The following is a 20,604-nucleotide window of genomic DNA, read 5'->3' as shown; positions in this document are numbered from 1 at the left end:
CTTAACCTCTCTGTTGCCTCAGTTTCCTGATCTGTATAATGGGGATAATAATAGTACCTCATTCATCTGGAAGTGCTCACTGGTCTATGCCAAGAAATTTAAAAGACAGCTACCTGACTAACTGACTGGAAGAGATCCATATTTGTGTCCATTCCAAAGAAAGGTGATCCAACAGAATGCGGACATTATCGAACAATATCATTAATATTACACACAAGCAAAATTTTGTTGAAGATCATTAAAAAATTGTTGCAGTAGTACATCGACAGGGAAGTGCCAGAAATTCAAGCTGGATTCAGAAGAGGACCTGGAAAGGGGGATATCATTGCTGATGTCAGATGGATCTTGGCTGAAAGTAGAGAATACCAGAAAGATGTTTACCTGTGTTTTATTGACTATGCAAAGGCATTCGACTGTATGGATCATAAAAAATTATGGATCACATTGCAAAGACTGGGAATTTCAGAACACTTAATTGTGCTCATATGGAACCTGTCTATAGACCAAGAGGCAGTCATTCAAACAGAGCAAGGGGTTACTGCATGGTTTAAAATCAGGAAAGGTGTACGTCAGGGTTGCATCCTTTCACCATACTTATAAAATCTGTACGCTGAGTAAATAATCCAAGAAGCTGAACTATATGAAGAAGAACACAGTATCAGGATTGGAGGAAGACATTAACAACCTGGGATATGCAGATGACATAAACTTGCTTGCTGAAAGCGAGAGGACTTGAAGCGCTTACTGATGAAGAGCAAAGACTACAGCTTCAGTGTGGATGACACCTCAACACAAAGACAACAAAAATCCTCACAACTGGACCAGTAAGCAACATCATGATAAATGGAGAAAAGATTGAAGTTGTCAACAATTTCATTTGACTTGGATCCACAAACAATGCCCATGAAAGCAACAGTCAAGAAATCAAACAACGTATTGCATTGGGCAAGCCTGCTGCAAAAGACCTCTTTAAAGTGTTAAAAAGCAAAGATGTGACTTTGAGGACAAAGTACACCTGACCCAAGCCATGGTATTTTCAATCACCTCATACGTATGTGAAAGCTGGACGATGGATAAGGAAGACCAAAGAAGAATTTATGCATTCCAATTATGATATTGGTGAAGAATATTGACTATTCCATGGACTGCCAGAGGTCTGTCTTGGAAGAAGTACAGCCAGAATGCTCCTTAGAAACAAGGATGGCAAGACTTCATCTCACGTACTTTAGGCATGTTATCAGTAAGAACCAGTCCCTGGAGAAGGACATCATGCTTGATAAAGTAGAGGATCAGCAAAAAAGGGAAAGACCCTCAACGAAATAAATTGACACAGTTGCTGCAACAATGGGGTCAAACACAGCAACGATTGTAAGGATGGCACAGAAACAGGTAGTGTTTTGTTCTGTTGTACATAGGATTGCTATGAGTTGGAACCAATTCCACTGCATCTAATAACAATAGCACTTACCGCATGGAGTTGTGAAGATTTAATAAGATAATACAGGTGAGTAGCTGAGTGATTTGGGGCAAGTTACCTAAACTCTCTGGGCCTCAGTTTCCTCATCTGTAAAATGGGGTTAATATTAGTACTCATGTTGTTTATGAAGATCAAATGAGGTGATACGAGGCAGGTGTTCAGGGCCTCATGTAGCACGTGCTCAATAACAAGCATCCCGATATCCCCAATGTCTCCCCAGGCTCGTGGCTCTGCGGGTGGCAGGAGGAGGCATGACGCTGCCTCTCAGGAAGACCAAGACAAACCTTACGTCTGTGACAGTAAGTACTGGCCGATCCCGCCTTCCTTCGTCTGCCCCCTCCCAGCCCCGTGCTCCCCTGACCTTCCTTGGCTGTTTTCCCCGGGCAGCCTCAGGCTCACTCACTACCTCCTCTTTGGGCCAGCAACCCTGGCTTGCATGCCTGTCAACTCCACTGCAGTCACCACCTCCTCTTGCTGCTGCTTCTAGCCCTGGGGTGTTTCTGCACGAAGGGGAAGCAAGTGAGAGCAGCCTCCCAGCCTTTGATGCCTCGCGCCTCTCTCCAGCAGTGCCCTCTGTTTTCCTCCTCCTCTCTCTCCTTCACTCTCTCTGTCTCCTTTAAGCTTCATCCCCTATTTCTTTCTCTGTTTCAGAGAGTTACAAACAAAAGCATAACTCAAAAACCTCCGACAAAAGTACTTGGCTCTTGTGACTTTTCATTTGTTCCCTTTTAATTTCCTCTCTCCCTCTCCTTTCCTACAGTTAGGAAATTATGAATCTTTTCTGACGACGACTTAGTTTAATAAATGTCCCTCGATCCATCTCCAGCCTTTCTCGCTTGCTTCAGAAACATCTTTTTGACAAGCGGCTGCCTGGCTCCTGGGTTCAGGGTCGGCAGACACAGCAGGGAGGGGCTGAGGGAGAGGAGTCGCTGGTCCTAGGGCAAGTGGAGGTGGGTGGACCTCAAGAAGCTGTCAGCTTTAGGAAGGATGGCCGTCAGCCTCGAGAGAGCTTGTTTCTTCCTCACCTGCCAGAGCGCTGGGTGGTGGGTTTAAAATCCTTGCCCTAGTTGTCTTTGCACTGCATCGGGCACCATCTGCTGATTCCATGGTGAGGGCGGCACTCACACCGCACTCTCTGTTGATCTTCCTTTGTCTTCTTCTCTCTGAGGACGCAGACCGTGCGATCGGAGAGGAGGGGCTGCAGTGAGAATGGCAGGGGGCAGCTCAGGCCTGACTCTGGCACCCTGGTCACCCCTACATCTTGCCAGTGTTTGTAGATTCTCTGTGAAGGCAGGGAGAGGACCAGGGGAAGGGAGGGGCACAGGGAGTAAGTCGGGATTGGTGCCTTTTTCCTCCCTCTTCACTGGCCCCTGGATTTCAAAAAGTTGTTCTGTCCCGGCTGGGTTGACAGCTGGTTGGAGAACATTTTGCTACAAGAACTCAAACTCCATGACCCCTATTTGGCTGCTTAATACACTATGCAGATATCATTGCTGAGACGACTCTGGCAGGTAACATCTCCACCCGAAGCAATTCTGTTCCAGAACGAACAGGGAGCAGGGCAGAGGGTCTGATGGCACCTGGCAATGCCCAGAGGGGTCTGCTTTCCCTGGGTCTTGCTTCCTGGGTAGGGTTCAGTTTTGTCCTGATGCATAAAAGCCCAAGCATGCTACTCCTAGGGGGACTATGGTTCTGGGACTGTGTGCTGGGAAGGGTCCTCAGACCCCTGGGAAGCAGGCTTTCTAGTCTCATCTGGCTGGAGCAGCCCATCTAGTAAGCAAGCCAACAGCTGCTGTGGAACTGAGGCATTGCCACCCTATTCCTCTTTTAAAAAGTTTATTTGCATTATGTGACCACAGACAGTGGGATTCTGCTATCATAGATAGTGGGATTACTTTTTGCTCTATCTCTACAGCTTTCATTGGATTTCCAGCCAATAATAATCCATCTGTTCCCAAACACACCCTGTGTGCCTTTTTCTTTTGCTTCACCCACCTCCCCATTCCTCTCTCACCCTTTGCCTCTGAAGCCTACCTCTTCACATATTATCTCCATGAAGCCCCCTTTGTGGGTGTGCCTCTCTTGCCTGGTTCCCTACTTTTGGGGCAAAGTGCTTCAATCACAGCTTCCTCCAAGCTCCTGGGGCTTTGTTTAGGGATCTCAATGACATTTGCTGTTTCCCCTCCCACGTGGTCTCTTCCTCCTTGTGTTTACCCTGTATTGCTTGGGAGACCTCATCATAGACCTGATTTGGGCTTTCTGGAAGTCTCTGCAGCTGCTTTGTTGGCTCTGCCTGCACATGTGCTGCCTCCCTTTTCCTCCCTCTTTGAGGCAAGGTCCTGCAGATTGCCCTTCTCTGTTCTGGCTCTCTTAGGAAATTGTGTGGCAGCTCTGTGATTAATAGACTTTATTTTTATCTGGTACCCTTCAGACATGTGATCCTTTGGGATAGAAATGACCTTTGGAGAGGTCATAAGGCCCCTCCTTACCCTCCCCCAAACAAATGGGCCAGGAATGCTTTTAATAATCTCTAATGCATCCTAAGTAGAGAGGTGTCTGGTCGCCTCCTTGAATGTCCCCAGGGATGGTGTTACCATAAGCTGCCCTTTCTTCCATGATTCCAGCTGTGCTTTGAATGATTGTTTTCCCTTAATATGAGCTGAAATTTTTCTGTCCTACAGGCCCCCTTGCCTTTTGTGCATCTTCCCCCATCAAATAGGCACATCAGCATTTTGTCTATTCTGGGGGCTCTCTTGGCATCCCCTCATATTCTTGGTTGACCTAGGGACACCGTAATCTCTGTGACTCCCTGCTCCGAGTTCCCTTCCAGACCTGCACTGAAGCATAACACTCCCATTGGAAGTAGCATGAAGGCCAAGTGGCTCAAAGAGTAACAGACACATTTCCTTGTTTATTTTACACATCAGCTCTCAACACACCCATATCTGTAGAGAATAGAAATATTTGGCCACCCCATTGCACTGGGCAGCATCTTCTCAACCTCCCAATCAGTGCCTGTCCTGACCCCAGTGTTTATGCCTCTCCAGGTGTATTGTCTTTTGTATGAATGCATTTCATTATTCCTTCTTCCATAAATCACTCTGCATTTGGTCCTATTGAGTCTCAATAAAGAGATGCAATAATATGTGACTTCAATATACAAGATTCAATAAAAACAAATTTAAAGACATTGCCCAGTAGTTAAATTTCATTCTCCACCAATTTGCAATCCCTGCCATTTTTGTATCCTCTGTGGTTTGATTTGCATAATTCCCACTCCATCTTTCAAGTTATTTACGAAAATATTAGGCCACCTTGGACCCCAACACCTCTTTCTGGGTTTATATGGAGTGGTAATAGCTATTTTTCAAATGGGATTGAATTTAATCCCTTCTGGTATTTATTTCTGAATATAGTTATCCTATTATGTTCTTGGCCCAAACTTCTCTTTCAAGGTGGGTAGTTGAAATATTATCTCAGTCACTAACTTCAGGTGATAGATAGCTTGCCTGCTGCCTTTCATTCAACCATTGAATTTATTCCATTCCAGAGAAATATTAAATCATCTGAATGTAATTTATATTTTGCCCAATCCATGGTATGTATGGATGAATACTTCATTTTCCAGCAAGTAACCAATCTCCAGAAGTTCACTAAACTTAAGAAGTGAAGTTCTGCCTCTTCCCTTTCAATCCCTTGCCAAAGGAAAAGAGTTAATTATCCGCAAATAAAGCAACTTAATATGATTTTGTGGGAAAGGCTGTCAGGGTTTGTCAAATTGTGGTGGGCCCTGGACCACCTGCACAGAAATTACCTAGATGCTTATCAAAAATGTAGATTCCTGGTCCTCACACCAGGCCTCCTGCATCAAAATCACTGGAGGCAGGCCCAGGGACCTGCATTTTCTCTGAGCTCCTCAGGGGATTCTTATGAATGTTGACTTTGGAGAACACCCGGCCTCCTTCATTCAAACTTGGAGATTTCTGGCCTCTGACTGCTCAGCTCTTTTATTATTCCCTGCTTTGTGAATCTGGAAGTTCTCGAGTCTCCAGGAATTCTCCAGGCAGAGTGCCACTGACTTGCATCATTGTTTTAGCTGGTCTCTCTAGAATCTTTCCAGTTCTTTCAGCGTTGATATAAAACTCGGCATCTAACAGATGACTTTAATTTACAGCTTTAAATCCTAATAGTAACATTAGCCCCACTTTATAGGTGGGATGAAAACTGGGAGCAGATATGTGAAAGGAATCCTTGGGTTTGGGCTACTAGGATGCTTTACAATTATTTTAAGAGTTTGCCTCTTCTCTTAACTGCTCCCACTCCTGAATTTTCTGTTAGCATTGTTGGGGCAGACTTCTAATGAGAGGCCCCTTTTTCCATTTTCTTTGTTCAAAGAGCATCATAGAAAAGAAGATGGTAATCATGAGGTGATATTCAGGAAGAACATTTTGGCTTTAAGTGTTTGCCATATAGGGAAGAGTAAAGCAAGCATCTGAGGGCAATGGTGGTACAGTGGTAGAATTCTCACCTTCTATGCAGGAGACCCAGGTTCAATTCCCGGCACAGCCACCATCCCTCATGCACAGCTACCACTCATCTGTCAAGGGAGGCTTGTTCGTTGCTATGATGCTGAACAGGTTTCAGTGTAGCTTCCAGACCAAGACAGACTACAACTTTGGAAAATCAGTGATTTACTTCATTAAATCAGACAATGGAAACCTTGTGGATCACAGTGATCTGGTCCTGTTGGGCATGGGGTCACCATGAGTTGGGTGCCCACTGAATGGCAGCTAACAACAACAACCCTTTTTCTGGGTGCAATGGAAGTGATTTAATTTCCCCCTTGCATTTTTTTTCTGACCACAGTGATAACTCCTATTAACTGGATACTTATAGTGTACAGGGTACTGTGATAAGCATTTTATATATAATATCTCTGTAAATCCTCATACTAACCTTGAGAGGCAGGGACAGTTACCTCACTTTGCTGGTGAAGAAACTGAAGCTCTGAAAGGTGAGGGAACTCCTCCAAGGTCACACAGCTGGCTAACACTAGAGCTGGGATATGAACCCCAATTTATCGAACTCTGGAGTTGACACCCCCTAGGATATCTACTGTATAAACTGCAGGTTAAACATGCCCTCTTAACCTTGGACTGTGATTGTCCTGAGAGTTGAGGCCAAAAAAAAAAACCCATGTTTTAAAAGTTAATTAATGAGCAAGTACACCTTATTTATGAGGTAAAGCCCTGTCCACTGTAGACAGATGGCTTCTAGGTGTCAGACTGACAAGCTGAAGCCAGGTAGTAATTATCAGTGAAGCGGGATGGAATGAATTATATACTTTTGAGCCTTTTAAATTTAAATTTATTAAAATCACATCCCAAACTGGGACATTAGGATGAATTAGTGACAAGGGGCAAATAGACATGACTGAAGCCCTCCTAGAAGCGAGACCCACGTCTGAGTCATGCCTGGTATTCACACATCGGGGCTGGATCCTTTCAACTCAGCCTGTGTATCAATAAAAACCTCATTCTCCACCACCCCTACCCCACACACATGCATTTTTGATTGTGTGGCCAGTGGCTGAAATGTGACTTCCTTTGGAGAAACCTTTTCAAGTCCTTTCTAGTGTCTCCTTCTTCCTAGACGCCTGGTGAGGATGTAAGTGTCCAGTTGGGGCAGGGTGAGAAGAGAGGATCTCTGGGGTCCCTTCTGAGATCCCTGGGTGGCGCAAATGGTTTATACTTAGCTCATAATCTAACTGTTGGCAGTTCGAACCCACCCAGTGGCATTGAGAAAGAAAGGCCTGGCGATCTGCTTTTGTAAAGATTACAGCCAAGTAAACTCTGTGGAGCAGTTCTACTGTGTAACACATAGGGTCGCCATGAGTTGGAATCAGCTTGAGGGCAATGGGTTTGGAGCCCCTTCTTGCTCTAAAATTTCTTGCTTCTTGGTGGTGGCATACTGGAAGGAGAAGAGTATCACGCCAAAAGCAAGAAGACCGTGGGTCTAGTCCTGGTTCCACCATTCAGTGGCTATGGACAAGCTTCCTCATTTGTCCATGAGTGGGCGGCTCTTCTCTTGAGTGTCTGGACCTCCCCATTCAGTATTCCTTTCCTACCCTACGAGATCCTTTATCCTCAGGCAGCAGCTTAACAGTGAGGGTCTATACCTGGAGACAAGGTGTCTTAAAGACATGAAGTAGGAGAGGATTGTGGGATAGCACAGAAGTTGTGCCAAGGGCCAGGAGGAGCAGGGCGATGGTGAATTGGCACATGAGGCAGACACAGCCTGAACCCAAGACAGTCCCAGAAAATCTTCTTGACCTCAACCTCCTTAAAATTGCTCTGGTTCTACCTATACCTGAGTGTAGCAGGGAGAATCAGAGGACTACTGCAGTCTTATTAAAAAAAAAAAAAAAAAAAAATTTTCTGTAAGGCTCATGTGTTTTTACTTCGAGCTGCAGTGGAAAAGCCAATAATGCGGCCTTCAGGCTCGCTGCCCTTGTCGCTGAAGAGAAGCCAGGCTCATCACTCAGTTGTCTTTGCTATTATCTTGCAGGTCCTTGGATGGGGGCGGGGTGGGGGAGGGGGTGGGAAAGGCTCGGTGCCCCAGAAACTTGAATTGTAGAGCAGGGCCTATGGCATGTGATTGATCCCTGGAGATGGAGTGTGTTTGTTACTGCAAAGCTGGGTCTGTTTAAATATTTAAATGTCATTGTGTCATGGACACAGGTTTGTGGGTGTCTCAGCAGGGCTGGCCAGAGGCAGGGCTAGGGAGAGGCTCAAGTTTCTCTTTGATACCCCAGTTGTTGTTGTTGGGTGCCATTTAGTCAAATCCCTACGTGTCACGGTAGAACTGCCCCATAGGGTTTCCTAGGCTGTAATCTTTATGGGAGCAGATCACCAGGTCTTTCTTCCATGGAGTGGCTGGGTGGGTTCGAACTGCCAACCTTTCAGTTAGCAGCTGAGTGCTTAACCATTGCACTACCAGGCCTCCTTTTTGATACCCTAACCAAAACCAAAACCAAACCCATTACCATCTAGCTGATTCCAACTCATAGAGATTCATAGGACAGAGTAGAACTGCCCCATAAGGTTTCCAAGGAGCGGCTGGTGGATTTGAACTGTCAGCCTTTTTGTTAGCGGCTGAGTTCTTAACCACTGAGCAACCAGGGCTCCATTTGATACTCTACCTGTACCCGTTGCCGTCAAGTTTGATACCTTAGTACCCTAATATTTCCCCTTCCTTTGCTCCTGCTGCCTGTCCTCCCCTTCCCATCGCCCTCTGCCCTCTAGTGCTCTCAAGAAACCAATCTGACCACCAAACATAGCTTTACCTTTTCTGGGCTGCAGCCCACACCTTCTTGAATTATTTTCTTATCCTGTCAGAACCTTGTTCTCAGCCAGATGTTACTTGATGCAAACTTGTAGCAAATAATTCCTATTAAGGTATGAATGACCAGTAACAGGGTAGTTATTAACCTTTATGAGGTTCATTTTAGTAAAAAAAAAAGAAAACTTTTTCTACATAAATAGTATATGTGCATTGTAGAAAAATCAGAAGCTACAGATAAGCAAAAAGGGAAAAATAAAAATCACCCATAATCTCACTCCTCAGAAATAACTCAAATTTGGTTTTGTTGTATACTATTCTAGAGACCCTGGGTGGTACAAATGGTTAACACTCTTCAGCTGCTAACTGACAGGTTGGCAGTTTGAGTCCACCCAGAGGCACCTCAGAAGAAAGGCCTGGTGATCTACTTCTGAAAAACCAGAAACAGGAAACCCTATGGAGCACAGCTCTACTTTGACACACATGGGGTTCACATGAGTCTGAGTCAACTTGATGACAACTGGTTATTCTAGAATTCATTCTATCTCTCTCTCTCTCTTTACGTATATATATCTCCAATAAATAATAAATGATACATACAATTTTTAGCCCATCTTCCCACACAACAATATACAAGGAACATCTTTCAATGTCAATACATACATTTTTTATGACACCATTTTTAGAGCTGTATAGTATTCTATCATACAGACATGGCTCAGTTTATGAACATGCCCCAGTTTGCTCAATTAATGTTCTACTTGTTGGATGTTTGTTCACTGTTAAAATTTGTTCACTGTTAAAAACAAGATTGCAGCTATATCTTTGCCTACTACCATATTTTTACGCAAATAACGCGCTTCTTCTGTGTTTGTTTGCCAGCTGTGCCCTCCTCCTGTAAAGTATTTTTGTAAGTACACTATGCTAATTTTTTTTTTTTACAGCAAGATGTGGAAGAGGATTGGCATAGCAGCACTTGCCGGGGGGAGGGCCCAGCCGGCAAGCAAATGCAGAAGGCGCATGTTATTTGCATAAAAATATGGGTACTCTTATTATTTCTTAGAAGTAGAATTATGAGGCCAGTGGGTATGGTGCACAGCCCTTGATTTCTCTTATTTCAAGTCATGATGAGGATACAGGGAAGTAGGTGGTGTGGTTATTACCACCCAAGCCAGAGAGAGCTGGGGGAAGAAGAATGTGCACAGACTCTGGAGTGAGAAGTCTAAGGTCAAATGGTGTTTCTGCTGCTTGTTATGTGGGATTTTGAGAAAATCATTTTGCTGCTGGGAGTCGCCATGTCTTCAGGCTTGAAGTGGGTATGGTACATAAAGGGGAGGGCTAAATGAGATAATGTATATGAAAATGTTTGCACATGGTAAGTGCTCAATGACTATTTCTTCCACCTTTTCCCCTTATTTCCTCTGTCTCCAATATAGTTGGAAAGATAAGGCTGATATTACACGAGGAGCTAACACACCACCTGGCAGTATTTAACTGAGATAGATAGTGAGTAGGAGTTCAGGGGAGGGAACAGTCTAGGTGGGCTGGTGTTTCTGGGTATGCTTCCCCAGGATGCCAAGTGAGTCCTCAGTGAACAGGTATTGAATTGGTTTGGGCCTTCAGGGATGGAGATGTGTGTGAGTGGAGGGGCGAGGGAAAGATGTAATAATAGTAATAACTAAGTTTGTTGAGCTCATATTTTGGGCCTGAATATTCTATGGGCTTTATCTATATTAACTCTATAACCTTCACAAAAGTGCCATGAGATAGATAGTATGATCAGCTCCATCATACAGATAAAGAAACAGGACAAGAGGGGTTAATTAACCTTCCTGAAGTCACACAGTGAGTAAGTGGCTGAGCCAGGATTTGATCCCAGACAGGTATTGCTCTCCCTTTCTCTCTCTTTTACACACACACACACACACACACACACACACACACACACACACACACACACATACTTTCTCTCTCACACACGTACTTTCTCTCTTACACACATACTTATACTCACTCACTCATTCACTCACTCACTCACTTACCCTTTTCTAGAATCTGCCAGTACCCTACACATACTTCCCCTTAGGCTACCTCTCACATTGTGCGATAATGGTCTTTCTATTGGTTTGTTCTGTCACTGGACTGTGAGCCTTCTGAGGCCAGGGACCATGTCATATTCAGCTTTCCATCCCAATCCCAGCACAGTGGTTGCTCCCCAAACTGTTGATGATTGCCTGGAGAAGGGAATGTGTGACACAGATACCAGGACAGAAGATGGAGTAGGTTGGCCAAAGCAGAGCCTTTGGGTAGGGAGACTGGAGGGCATAGAGTTGGACAAGGATTACTGGGAACACAGCATAGTCATGGTGAATCATGAAGATCCCAGAGACATCTCTGTAAAGGTTAATCTATGGGGTTAGATGTTCAGGGGAGAGAGCCTACAGCCTGATGGCTGAGAGGTGACTTTTCTAGTCAGCTAGGAGAGGACATGAAGTCTGGATGGTGGCAACACTGAAAATAAAATGGACAGGGCAAACAGGAAAGTCATTTTGAAAGAACACCCACAGAACCTGGCAGCTGACAGGCAGGATATGGGGTACAGGGGAGAGGGAGGCAGCAATGATGACTCTTGAAGTCGATCTCAGGTAGTTGAGACATGAGGGGAGGATTTACTGGAATATTCTAAACAGGGAGGTGATTTCACAGGAGTGATGAAACTATGACCTTGCGGAAATGGCAGGACATCCAGGAGAAGTGTCTAACAGACGCTAATGGACACTTGTGTCCCCAAAGGAATTGAGGAACTTATATCGATTTTGTAGATAGGTGGGGACCTACTTTAGGTAAGGGGCAATGAGTCACACTAGATAGGCTGGGACTTAAAAGTAAAGCCTGCTCTGCATCTGAGGCAGCACTTATGTCAGATATTAACCCAGAACTGGGAGGTGTGTAGAGATTCGGAGAGGAAGATTCCCAAAAGTTTGGGGGCTGTGACACCTTATTGTAATGGGCCTGATTTTTGACTGTTCTCTGTTTACCTTTCTCAGAAATGTTCACAATTTATTTGTTGTTGAAATTATTTTTATTGTAGAATTAAAGAATTATATATTACTCTTTATGTTAATTACAGAAATGCTAATGTAGAACTCACCAGAATAAGGAATCAAAGATGCTGTGCCTACAAGGGATAATGATCAAAAGAAGATAGATCTGGAGTCAGAAGCCCAGAGTCTTTGCGAAGTCACTTCCTAGCTGTGACCTTCGGCAAATCAGAAAGCCTCTCTGAGCCTCAGTTTCTTTTTCTATTAAGTGAGGACAATAACATCCGCCTTAGAGGGTTTCCAAGAGGATGAAATGAGACAGCATGTAAAAACAATTAGCTTGCTACCTGGTTCATAGATGTGCTCAATAAATATTTACTTTCTTTATACCAAGTCAAGAAAATAATACTTTTTAACACTTAACTTGGGTCCCCAGCTGTGTTCTGTGCACCTGCTGTTGGACTTGACAGGGCTCAGGGACGCAATCTGATTACTTATCAAAATTAGTTAATTAATTATCAATATACCTAACATTTTTTTTGAACATTTACTAGGTGCCAGGCACAGTGCTAAGCACTTTATAAGGATGAAAACTCACACAGTCCTCGCAGCACCTAGATGAGGTATGACGTATTATTATCCCATTTTACAGACAAGGAAACTGAGTCTTGGAGAGGTTAAGTAACTTGCCCATGGTCACACAGCGAATTAGCGAGCCCAGGAAGGCTGACCCCAGAGTTCACCAGCTTTCTGTCACACTGCTCCTCAGGGCAGGAACTGGTCTTAATGACACATTTTATGCTTTGGTTTTGGGGGTTTCTGTATTACTCTGCTGTTGTTGTTAGGTGCCATCATCTGCATATTGTGAGTTGTTAATGAGTCTTCCTCCAATCCTGATGCCACATTCTTCTTCATATAGTCCAGCTTCTTGGATTATTTGCTCAGCATACAGATTGAATAAGTATGGTGAAAGTGTACAACCCTGACACACACCTTTCTTTATTTTAAACCATGCAGTATCTCCTTGTTCTGTTCAAACAACTGTCTCTTGGTCTATGTACAGGTTCAGCATGAGTACAATTCCACTTGAACTTGTGTATGAGTAATTGATGGTCTGTTATGTAGTCGGCCCCTGGTCTTGTTTTGACTGATGATATTGAGCTTTTCCATCATCTCTTTCCACAGATGTAGTCGATTTGATTCCTGTGTATTCCATCTGGTGAGGTCCACGTGTATAGTCGCCATTTATGTTGTTGAAAAAGGTATTTGCAATGAAGAAGTCGTTGGTCTTGCAAAATTCTATCATGCCATCTCTGGCATTGTTTCTATCCCCAAGGCCGTATTTTCCAGCTACTGACCCTTCTTAGTTTCCAACTTTCACATTCCAATCACCAGTAATTATCAGTGCATCTTGATTGTATGTTTGATTAATTTCAGACTGCAGAATTTGGTAAATATCTTAAGTTTCTTCATCTTTGGCATTAGCAATTGGTGCGTAAATTTGAGTAACAGTCGTATTAACTCATCTGCCTGGTAGGTGTATGGATATTATCCTGTCACTGACAGCACTGTATTTCAGGAGAGATCTTGAAATGTTCTTTCCCTCTGCTGGGGATCCAGAATCAGGTTACATAGTATTTTGGAATGAAAGGCTTGATGTTCATCTCCGTTCTTCCTGTTTTTTAAAGTGGGAGTCACATTCACATGCAGCAAATTCCTAAAATGAGCAGAACGCAATCCCTGGGTGAAGACATAGCACTCATGAATCACTGGAGTTGGATAGAGCCTGACTCTGGGCTCCTTCCTAATACAAAGGTCAGGGCCAGGCCCTGGGGAGTGTGGCCCTGAAAAATCAGGATGCTCCACCTCCTTACCCTAGCCCCCAGTATTTCTATCCAGAAGAATTCAGTTTAAAATAAGCATCAAGGGTGGCCTGGAAGATGCAGTGAAATCACAGGAAGGCAGCTGCAGACCTGGTTTGGTGTGGTGGGGAGAGGGGTGTGGCCAGCTCCCTGCGGATCTTATGGATGGGAGACTTTGCTTCTTTTTCTGTTGCATTTGAGGGAATAATAGTTTTAGGAGGCACACAGGTCTCAGAAGGCCCAGAGAAAACAGAGTTGACAAGTACTAGAATGGAGTATTAGTTGAGAAGTACTAGAATGGAGATCATCTGATCCAACCTCCATATTTTACAAATGGGGAGACCAGGGTGTAGAAAGGTATGGGATTTGTCCAAGGGTGTGTAGTGAGTTCATTTCAGAGCCAGGGCCGGACCCAGGTCTCACGAGGGCCACCCACGCTGCTGGCCTTCTGGCTGTAAGGGAAGGAGAGGGGAAGCCTTGGGTGTGGGAAGCTCTGGACTTGTCCAAAAGGAGCTTCTTGTCCTTTAAACAGAGGAAGGCCTGGGTGAACCTTAGGGCCTGGCTTTTATCACTTTGGGCTCTGTGGAACCATGGTGAGCTCTTGAGTAAAGGCTGGGCATTTAGGATTGTTGCAGGGATTAGCAACCACACCCTGAGTAACCTAGTCTGAGCTGGTGGCTTTTTGAGTATCTCATGCGTTTTGGCACAACCTGAGTTGGTATCTGAGAATCACTGCCGGGGCTTTTCTTACTTTGGTTTTCTCCACACTTGGGCGTGGGGGATGGTGGTTGTAGGCAATCCTCCGTCGTTCAAATGGTTCTGCAGAGAGTAGACGGAGGGCTGTTGGGAAGGTATACGGAGCCCCAAACTTATATTTGAACGATTCTGGGAGGGTGTGATTCTCCCATCAAAATGGCCTCCCTTTGCATCTCTCTGGGTCCAGGAGGACTTAGGATCCCACTCAGAAGGGCTGAATGAAAGAGGATTTGATGAAGGAATAATTATAGTGGTGTGGATAGGATAAAGGTACCCACAAGGGAGAGCAGTAAGCCCTTCCCCATCTTGAGCCCCAAGGGCAAGGGGAGAACCTGGTCCCCAGAGCTGGTGAGGGCTGGAGCCGTGGAGGACTTGGGGCTGCCCAGCTCAAGCTGCAGCCATAGAGGGCGTAGCCCTGCACCAGCACGGCACCCAAGCAGGAAGAAAATGGAAAAACAAAACCAAACAAAAACCAAACCTGTTCTTGTGGAATAGATTCCGACTCATGGCAACACGCTGTGACAAAGTAGAATTGCCCCATAGGGTTTTCTTGACCGTAATCTTTATGGAAGCAGATTGCCAGGCCTTTCTTATGTGGCACTGCTGGATGGGTTCGAATCACCAACCTTAAGTTAGCATTTGCGCTACCCACAGGCCTAAAGCAAGAAAGATGGGGCACAAATACCCACCTTCTCTTTCTTCTCACCCTCCCCTCTCCTGCCAGTGCCTCCCCCTGGTCAAATTCAACCAGAAGCAAGGCCATGCGAGGTAGGCCATAGAGATCAGCCCCCAGGCTTTGGGGAGGGTGGCAAATGGACAACCACAGCATCTTTCAAGTGTCTGCTTCAAAGTAGAGACCTGAGTTCAAGTCCTGCCCCTGTCATTTAGGCAGTTGCTTAAACCCCTTAAGACTCAGTTTCCTCACCTGTAAAATGAGGATAATAATAATTACGTCAAGAGTGGCAGTGAGATTAAATGTAGGAATGTTTGCCTGCCTGATTGTCTGCAGGTATGTTGTCTTGTAGGCATCGGCAGATGATAGGCACTGCTGGGTCTGTTTGACAGATGAGGAAGTGGAGCTGCAGAGAGAGGGGGGTAGCGTCCTCAGGGTTGTATGTGAGTGCCTGGGGCAGAGCTGGGAATGAGATGCAGCCCAGTGACTCCCAAGGCCCAGGCTTTGTCTCTTGGACGCTCATCCCGTAATTGCTTTCGGTCTCTCGGAAACCACTGGCTCAGATACCCACTGCGTGCTCCAAGTTGGGCTGATGAAAATGTGCCAGAGTCATTAAGTTATCAGTAGGGAAGGCGGCCACTTCTCCCCTGCAGGAAGGATTCTGCTGTCTGCTGCAGCCGGCTTTGTTCACACAAACTGCCCCCATTCTCCGCCCCTACCCCTCACCCCTCGCCTCCGGACAAGAAGGAGTGAGTGGGTAAGGTCGAGTGGGGGGCTGCTGTAGATGTTCTGGGGCAACAACGAAGGACTCAGAAGTTGAGACAGGAGGTCCTGCATGGAGAATCCAGCTCTAGGCTGGGAAGGGGGCAAAACTATTTCTGCAGCTTGACAGATGGATCTTCCCCTGGGGGAAGGAGAGAGAGGAAGGCGAGCTGGACCTTCCTCATTGTCACAGCCGGTCCTCTCCAAGTGCACTGTGCCAGGAACACAAAGCCCAGGTGCACGCTTGCCAAGGTGAAAAGAGGAGCTGAGGCTGCGCGCTGGCAGGGCTGGCTGGTCCCAGGGGCGATGGCTTCAGACGTGCATGACGCAAAGGCACATGCCCAGGGGAAGGAGATTGGAGGGGGAGATGGGGGCACAGCCCCCTCCGAATACTTTAGCAGTCTTGGGGCTCTGTCTGATTCTGCACCACAGATAATTCGAGTGAGATTTCTGACATGACAAAAGGAGAGCAGATGGTTCCAAGACTTTAATTTTCAGAATGTTTCTTTCCCCACCCTCTTTTCCTTGCTACTCCACCACCCTAGACTTCAGAGGAGAAAGTACTAGATTTTCCCATCTTTTGGGTTTATTTTCTTTGCTGCCCACTTGATTGCAGTGAGGATAATAATCGCCGACAATTATCGAGACTTATTATATGCAGGGCACTGTTTCAAATGTATAGTCTCAGGTAGCCCTTGCAACTGTGAGGCAGGTGTGCTGTCATTGTTGTTAGTTGCCAAGTCAGCTCTGATTCATGGCGGCCTTATGTATAACAGAACAAAATGTTGCCACCGTCATGATCACTGGTATGTTTGAGTCCATTGTTTGCTGTGTGTCAGTCCATCTCATAGAGGGTTTCTCTCATTTTCTCTAATCCTCTGCTTTACCAAACATGATGTCCTTTTATAGCGATTGGTCTTTTCTGATGACTTGTCCAAGTAAGTGAGCTGAAGTCTTGCCATCCTTGCTTCTAAGGAGCATTCTGGTTGTATTTCTTCTGAGACTGATTTATTTGTTCTTCTGGCAGTCCATGATATATTCAATATTCTTCGCCAACACCACAGTTCAAAGGCATCAATTCTTCTGTCTTCCTTTTTTGTTGTCCAGCTTTTGCATGCATACTGCTATCATTATCATCCCTCTTTTCCAGAGAGGAAGCTGAGGCACAGAGAGGTTTAGCATCTCATGCAAAGGTTTAGCAAGTCAGCAGCAGAGCTGGGATTTGAACCAGGGCAGTTCAGACCCAGCCTCTCACCCACTACACATACTGAGGACCAGGCAGGACCAGAGCAGTTGATGGCACTGGAATCATGATTGCTGAGTGGCTAACTGCCCTGGCCAGACTTTCAAGGTTATCTCAGAAGGAAATTTTACTGCTGATTCAGGGCTGGTTGCTCCTGGGTTCACCTTGGCAGCTCTCGTGCTATCATGTCCGCTGTTTGGAGTAACTTAGTCCAAGATCTCCACCTTGGCCTAAATGAATTTCCAGGACCGGCTACATAATTTGGTGGGCTCAGTACAAAATGAAAATGCAGGCCCCTTGTTCAAAAAATTATTAAGAATTTCAAGATGGTGACAGCAGAGTGTTAAACCAAGCATGAGCCCTTCAGAACACAGGGCTTTGTGTGACTGTGCAGGTCACACACCCATGAAGCCAGCCCTGTACATTTCATAAGTGTTTGGAATGGCAGAAAGATATGATTAAATACAGAAGGTGCTGGATTTTCCTTCTCTTCCAAGCCAGACACAGGAGAATTTTCAAGGCATCTCTTTCCATCTAAACGTAGCAGTCAGATCCTGATGCAATTCGAGCAAAATAAATCTTGGAAGGCTCGGCCATATCTCTTGTTCCTACGATGAAGTCATTCGAAGGACTGGGACTTGGGGTCAGAAGCTTCATTTTGGGGTCAGGCATCTTTCTCCATTAAGTCCAATCATGCCTCTCAAACTCCTCTCTCCTGCCTCTTTCTCTTCAGCCTATGAACCCACTCAAGGATCTCCCTTATTAACCAACAAGCCCCACACCAGCCTCCCCTGACTCCATGGTTCCTCTGCCCACCAGTCTCACTCTTCCCTCCCTGCTCAGCCAGGCTGGAAGGAATTGTCTGTCATCCCCGCCTCCATGTCCTCACTGCCAGAAGTGTCCCAACCCTCTGCCGTCTAGTCTTGTCCTTCATGATATCACTGATTCTCTTCTCAGTGAGGGTTACCTCCTAATTGCCAGATCTGGTGGTTCTTCTCAGTCTCCACTCTTCTAGACCTTTCTTAGGCATCTGACATCATTCTGGCTCTGAGTCTGTGCATGAGTCTCCTTGTCCATAAAACCAGGATGAGGTTGCTGTGAATAAATTTACCTGAAGTACTTAGAACAGGCCATGTACATGTAAACACTCAATAGCTGTTAGCAGTAGCTGTGACTGGCCTTGTCATCATTACTGCCACTATCATTGTTTCTGCCATCTTGAAACCCTACTCCTTTGGCTTTTGTGGTTCATTCCTGACTGGGTCTTTCTAAAAAAAAAAAAAAAAAAAAAAATTAGTTTCTCTCTTTCCATCAGTCTCTTAAGATACTGGTGTTTTCTGAGTTCTGTCCTATGTCCATACCTCTCTTCGTCTCTACAATCTTTCTTGCCACTTCTCTCCATACCTATGGCTTCCATTGCTACCCTTCCAACTCCAAAATCCATATCTCTTTCCCTAGCACCAGGTATATAAAGCCAATCCTGGACTGAACTCATTCTCTACCCTCCTTAAATCTGGTTTTCCTCCTACATCCTTCTACCCAGTTGCCCATGTCAGAAACCTGGGCAAAGTCATATTCATTCCTTCCTTTAGCTGATATCGATTGTCCACCACAAGTCAGGCCCAATGCCGGTCACTGGGGATGCAACAGTGTGCATACCCACAAGGCCTGCCCGCTTGCTGCCAGTGGGAGAGACACATATAGATCCATGATAAGTCCTGGGAAGGTCTTACCATAATTGAGAGATCTAGTTTTGATTAGTCCTTGGGTAGTGCAAATGGTTAAGGTGCTTGGCTGCTGACTAAAAGGTTAGTGGTTCAAGTCCACCCAGAGATGCCTTGGAGAAAGGCTTGGTGATCTACTTACAAAGAAATCAACCATTGAAAACCGTATGGAGCACAGTTCTACTCTGACACGCATGGGGTGACATGAGTTGGAGTTGACTTGATGGCAACTGGTAATTTTGATTAGAGACTTCTTTGAGGGAGGACATTTGAACCCAGGTCTGAAGGATGATTAAGTGTTAACTGGGTAAGTTGAGGAGGATGGGGTGGGAGGAGGGAGCATTCCAGGCAGAGGGAAGAGCTTATGCAAAGACTCTGTGGTGGAAGGAAAAATTTTTAAGAAATTAAAAGAAGGCCAGTGGGCAGGAGGGCTGAGAATGAGGCAGAATATGGTGTCAGGTGAGACTGGAGAGGTAGGCAGGGGCTTGATTGTGCAAGGCCAGGGAGCCCACGTTAGTCTTTTTAGGTTTCTCCTTGCTGCTTACACCCTGTCCCTCCCCACCAGAGTTTCTCTGTTTAGCCCACGTCCCACCTCATTCTTCCTCTCCATCCTTAAGTCCTCATTGTTTCACACGCAGGAAATTAAAATAGCATCTTACCACCTTCAAATCCATCTTCTGTACCACGATTTTAAGTGGTATTTCCAAAATGTAAATCTAATTAAATTGGCCCTCTAAATAAAATCCTTCCTTGGCTTCTTACTGCCAGGATAAAGTCCTGCCCTGCTTCCTCTCTTATTAGTCCCCCTCTCTTCCTGCCCCAACACCTCCTTCACATTGGCTTTATCAAATGTCCCCAGTTCCTCAGATATGCCAGGCTAAACATGCTTTTGGGTCTTTTTTTTTTTTTTTGCCAGTTGCTGTTGAGTCAATTCGAACTCACGGTGACCCTATGTGTGTCAGAGTAGAACCATGCTCCATGGGGTTTTCAATGGTTGATTTTTCAGAAGTAGATCACCAGGCCTTTCTTCCGAGATACCTCTGGGTGGACTCAAACCTCCAATCTTTCAGTTAGTAGCTGAAGTCATTAACTGTTTGCACCACCCAGAGACTCCAGTGGGTCTTTACTATGCCTGGAATGCCCTTCCCTCCTTTGCTTGGTGAATTCCTGCTCATCTCACAAGTGCAGCTCCAGTGTTCCTCCCCTGGGAAGACATCCCCATCACACTGAAGCCAGCATGCTGGCCACCTCCTTTGTGCCCTTCTTTGCCTGGTTCATGCTCATGCTGGTGCCCATATCCCACTTTCCCCTTGCTTATTTACATGTGCATCTCCTTTGCTGAACTGTGAACTCCTGGGGGCAGGGGGCTGGGGCTCGTTTATCTTTGCCTTTCTGGTGCCCCAGGGCTGGGCACATATTTGGTGTTTCATAGATGTTTTGTTGAGTTGAAGACTTGATGATGAAGGAATGGCATGATACAAGCAAACAATGAAACTCAATCCAGAGAGGGCTTCATAAAGGGATCATGGTAAAGGAGTCTGGTTTCCAGGACCTCCATGTGCTGTCTGCTTCTGTTTTTAATAATAACCAAACCCAGGCCTCAGGATTGCCTCCCATTGCCTGTCATTCCATCCATCCAAGAGGGCAGATGAACACAGGGTGGGTGGAGTGAATCCTACATATATTCACTCTCCTAGCATAAGCAAAACCAAATCTGTTGCTGTC

The 20,604-nt window shown here is 45.5% G+C and overlaps 1 protein-coding gene across 1 annotated transcript in view; it reads left to right on the top strand.

The window, feature by feature from the left end:
• The window catches only part of DPF3 (double PHD fingers 3), a 137,017-nt gene that overhangs the window by 91,645 nt on the left and 24,768 nt on the right, over positions 1-20,604 (top strand). The window contains exon 7 of the mRNA XM_023726118.1: positions 1,698-1,776. Within this exon, the coding sequence (XP_023581886.1) occupies positions 1,698-1,776 (79 nt within the window). The remainder of the gene's footprint in view (positions 1-1,697; positions 1,777-20,604) is intronic.

Source organism: Trichechus manatus, unplaced genomic scaffold, assembly GCF_000243295.1.
Source record: "Trichechus manatus latirostris isolate Lorelei unplaced genomic scaffold, TriManLat1.0 scaffold00010, whole genome shotgun sequence".
In the NCBI taxonomy this organism is placed as follows: Eukaryota; Metazoa; Chordata; class Mammalia; order Sirenia; family Trichechidae; genus Trichechus; species Trichechus manatus.
Note: the sequence above shows the minus strand (reverse complement) of the source record. Positions and strands in the feature narration are given on the sequence as shown.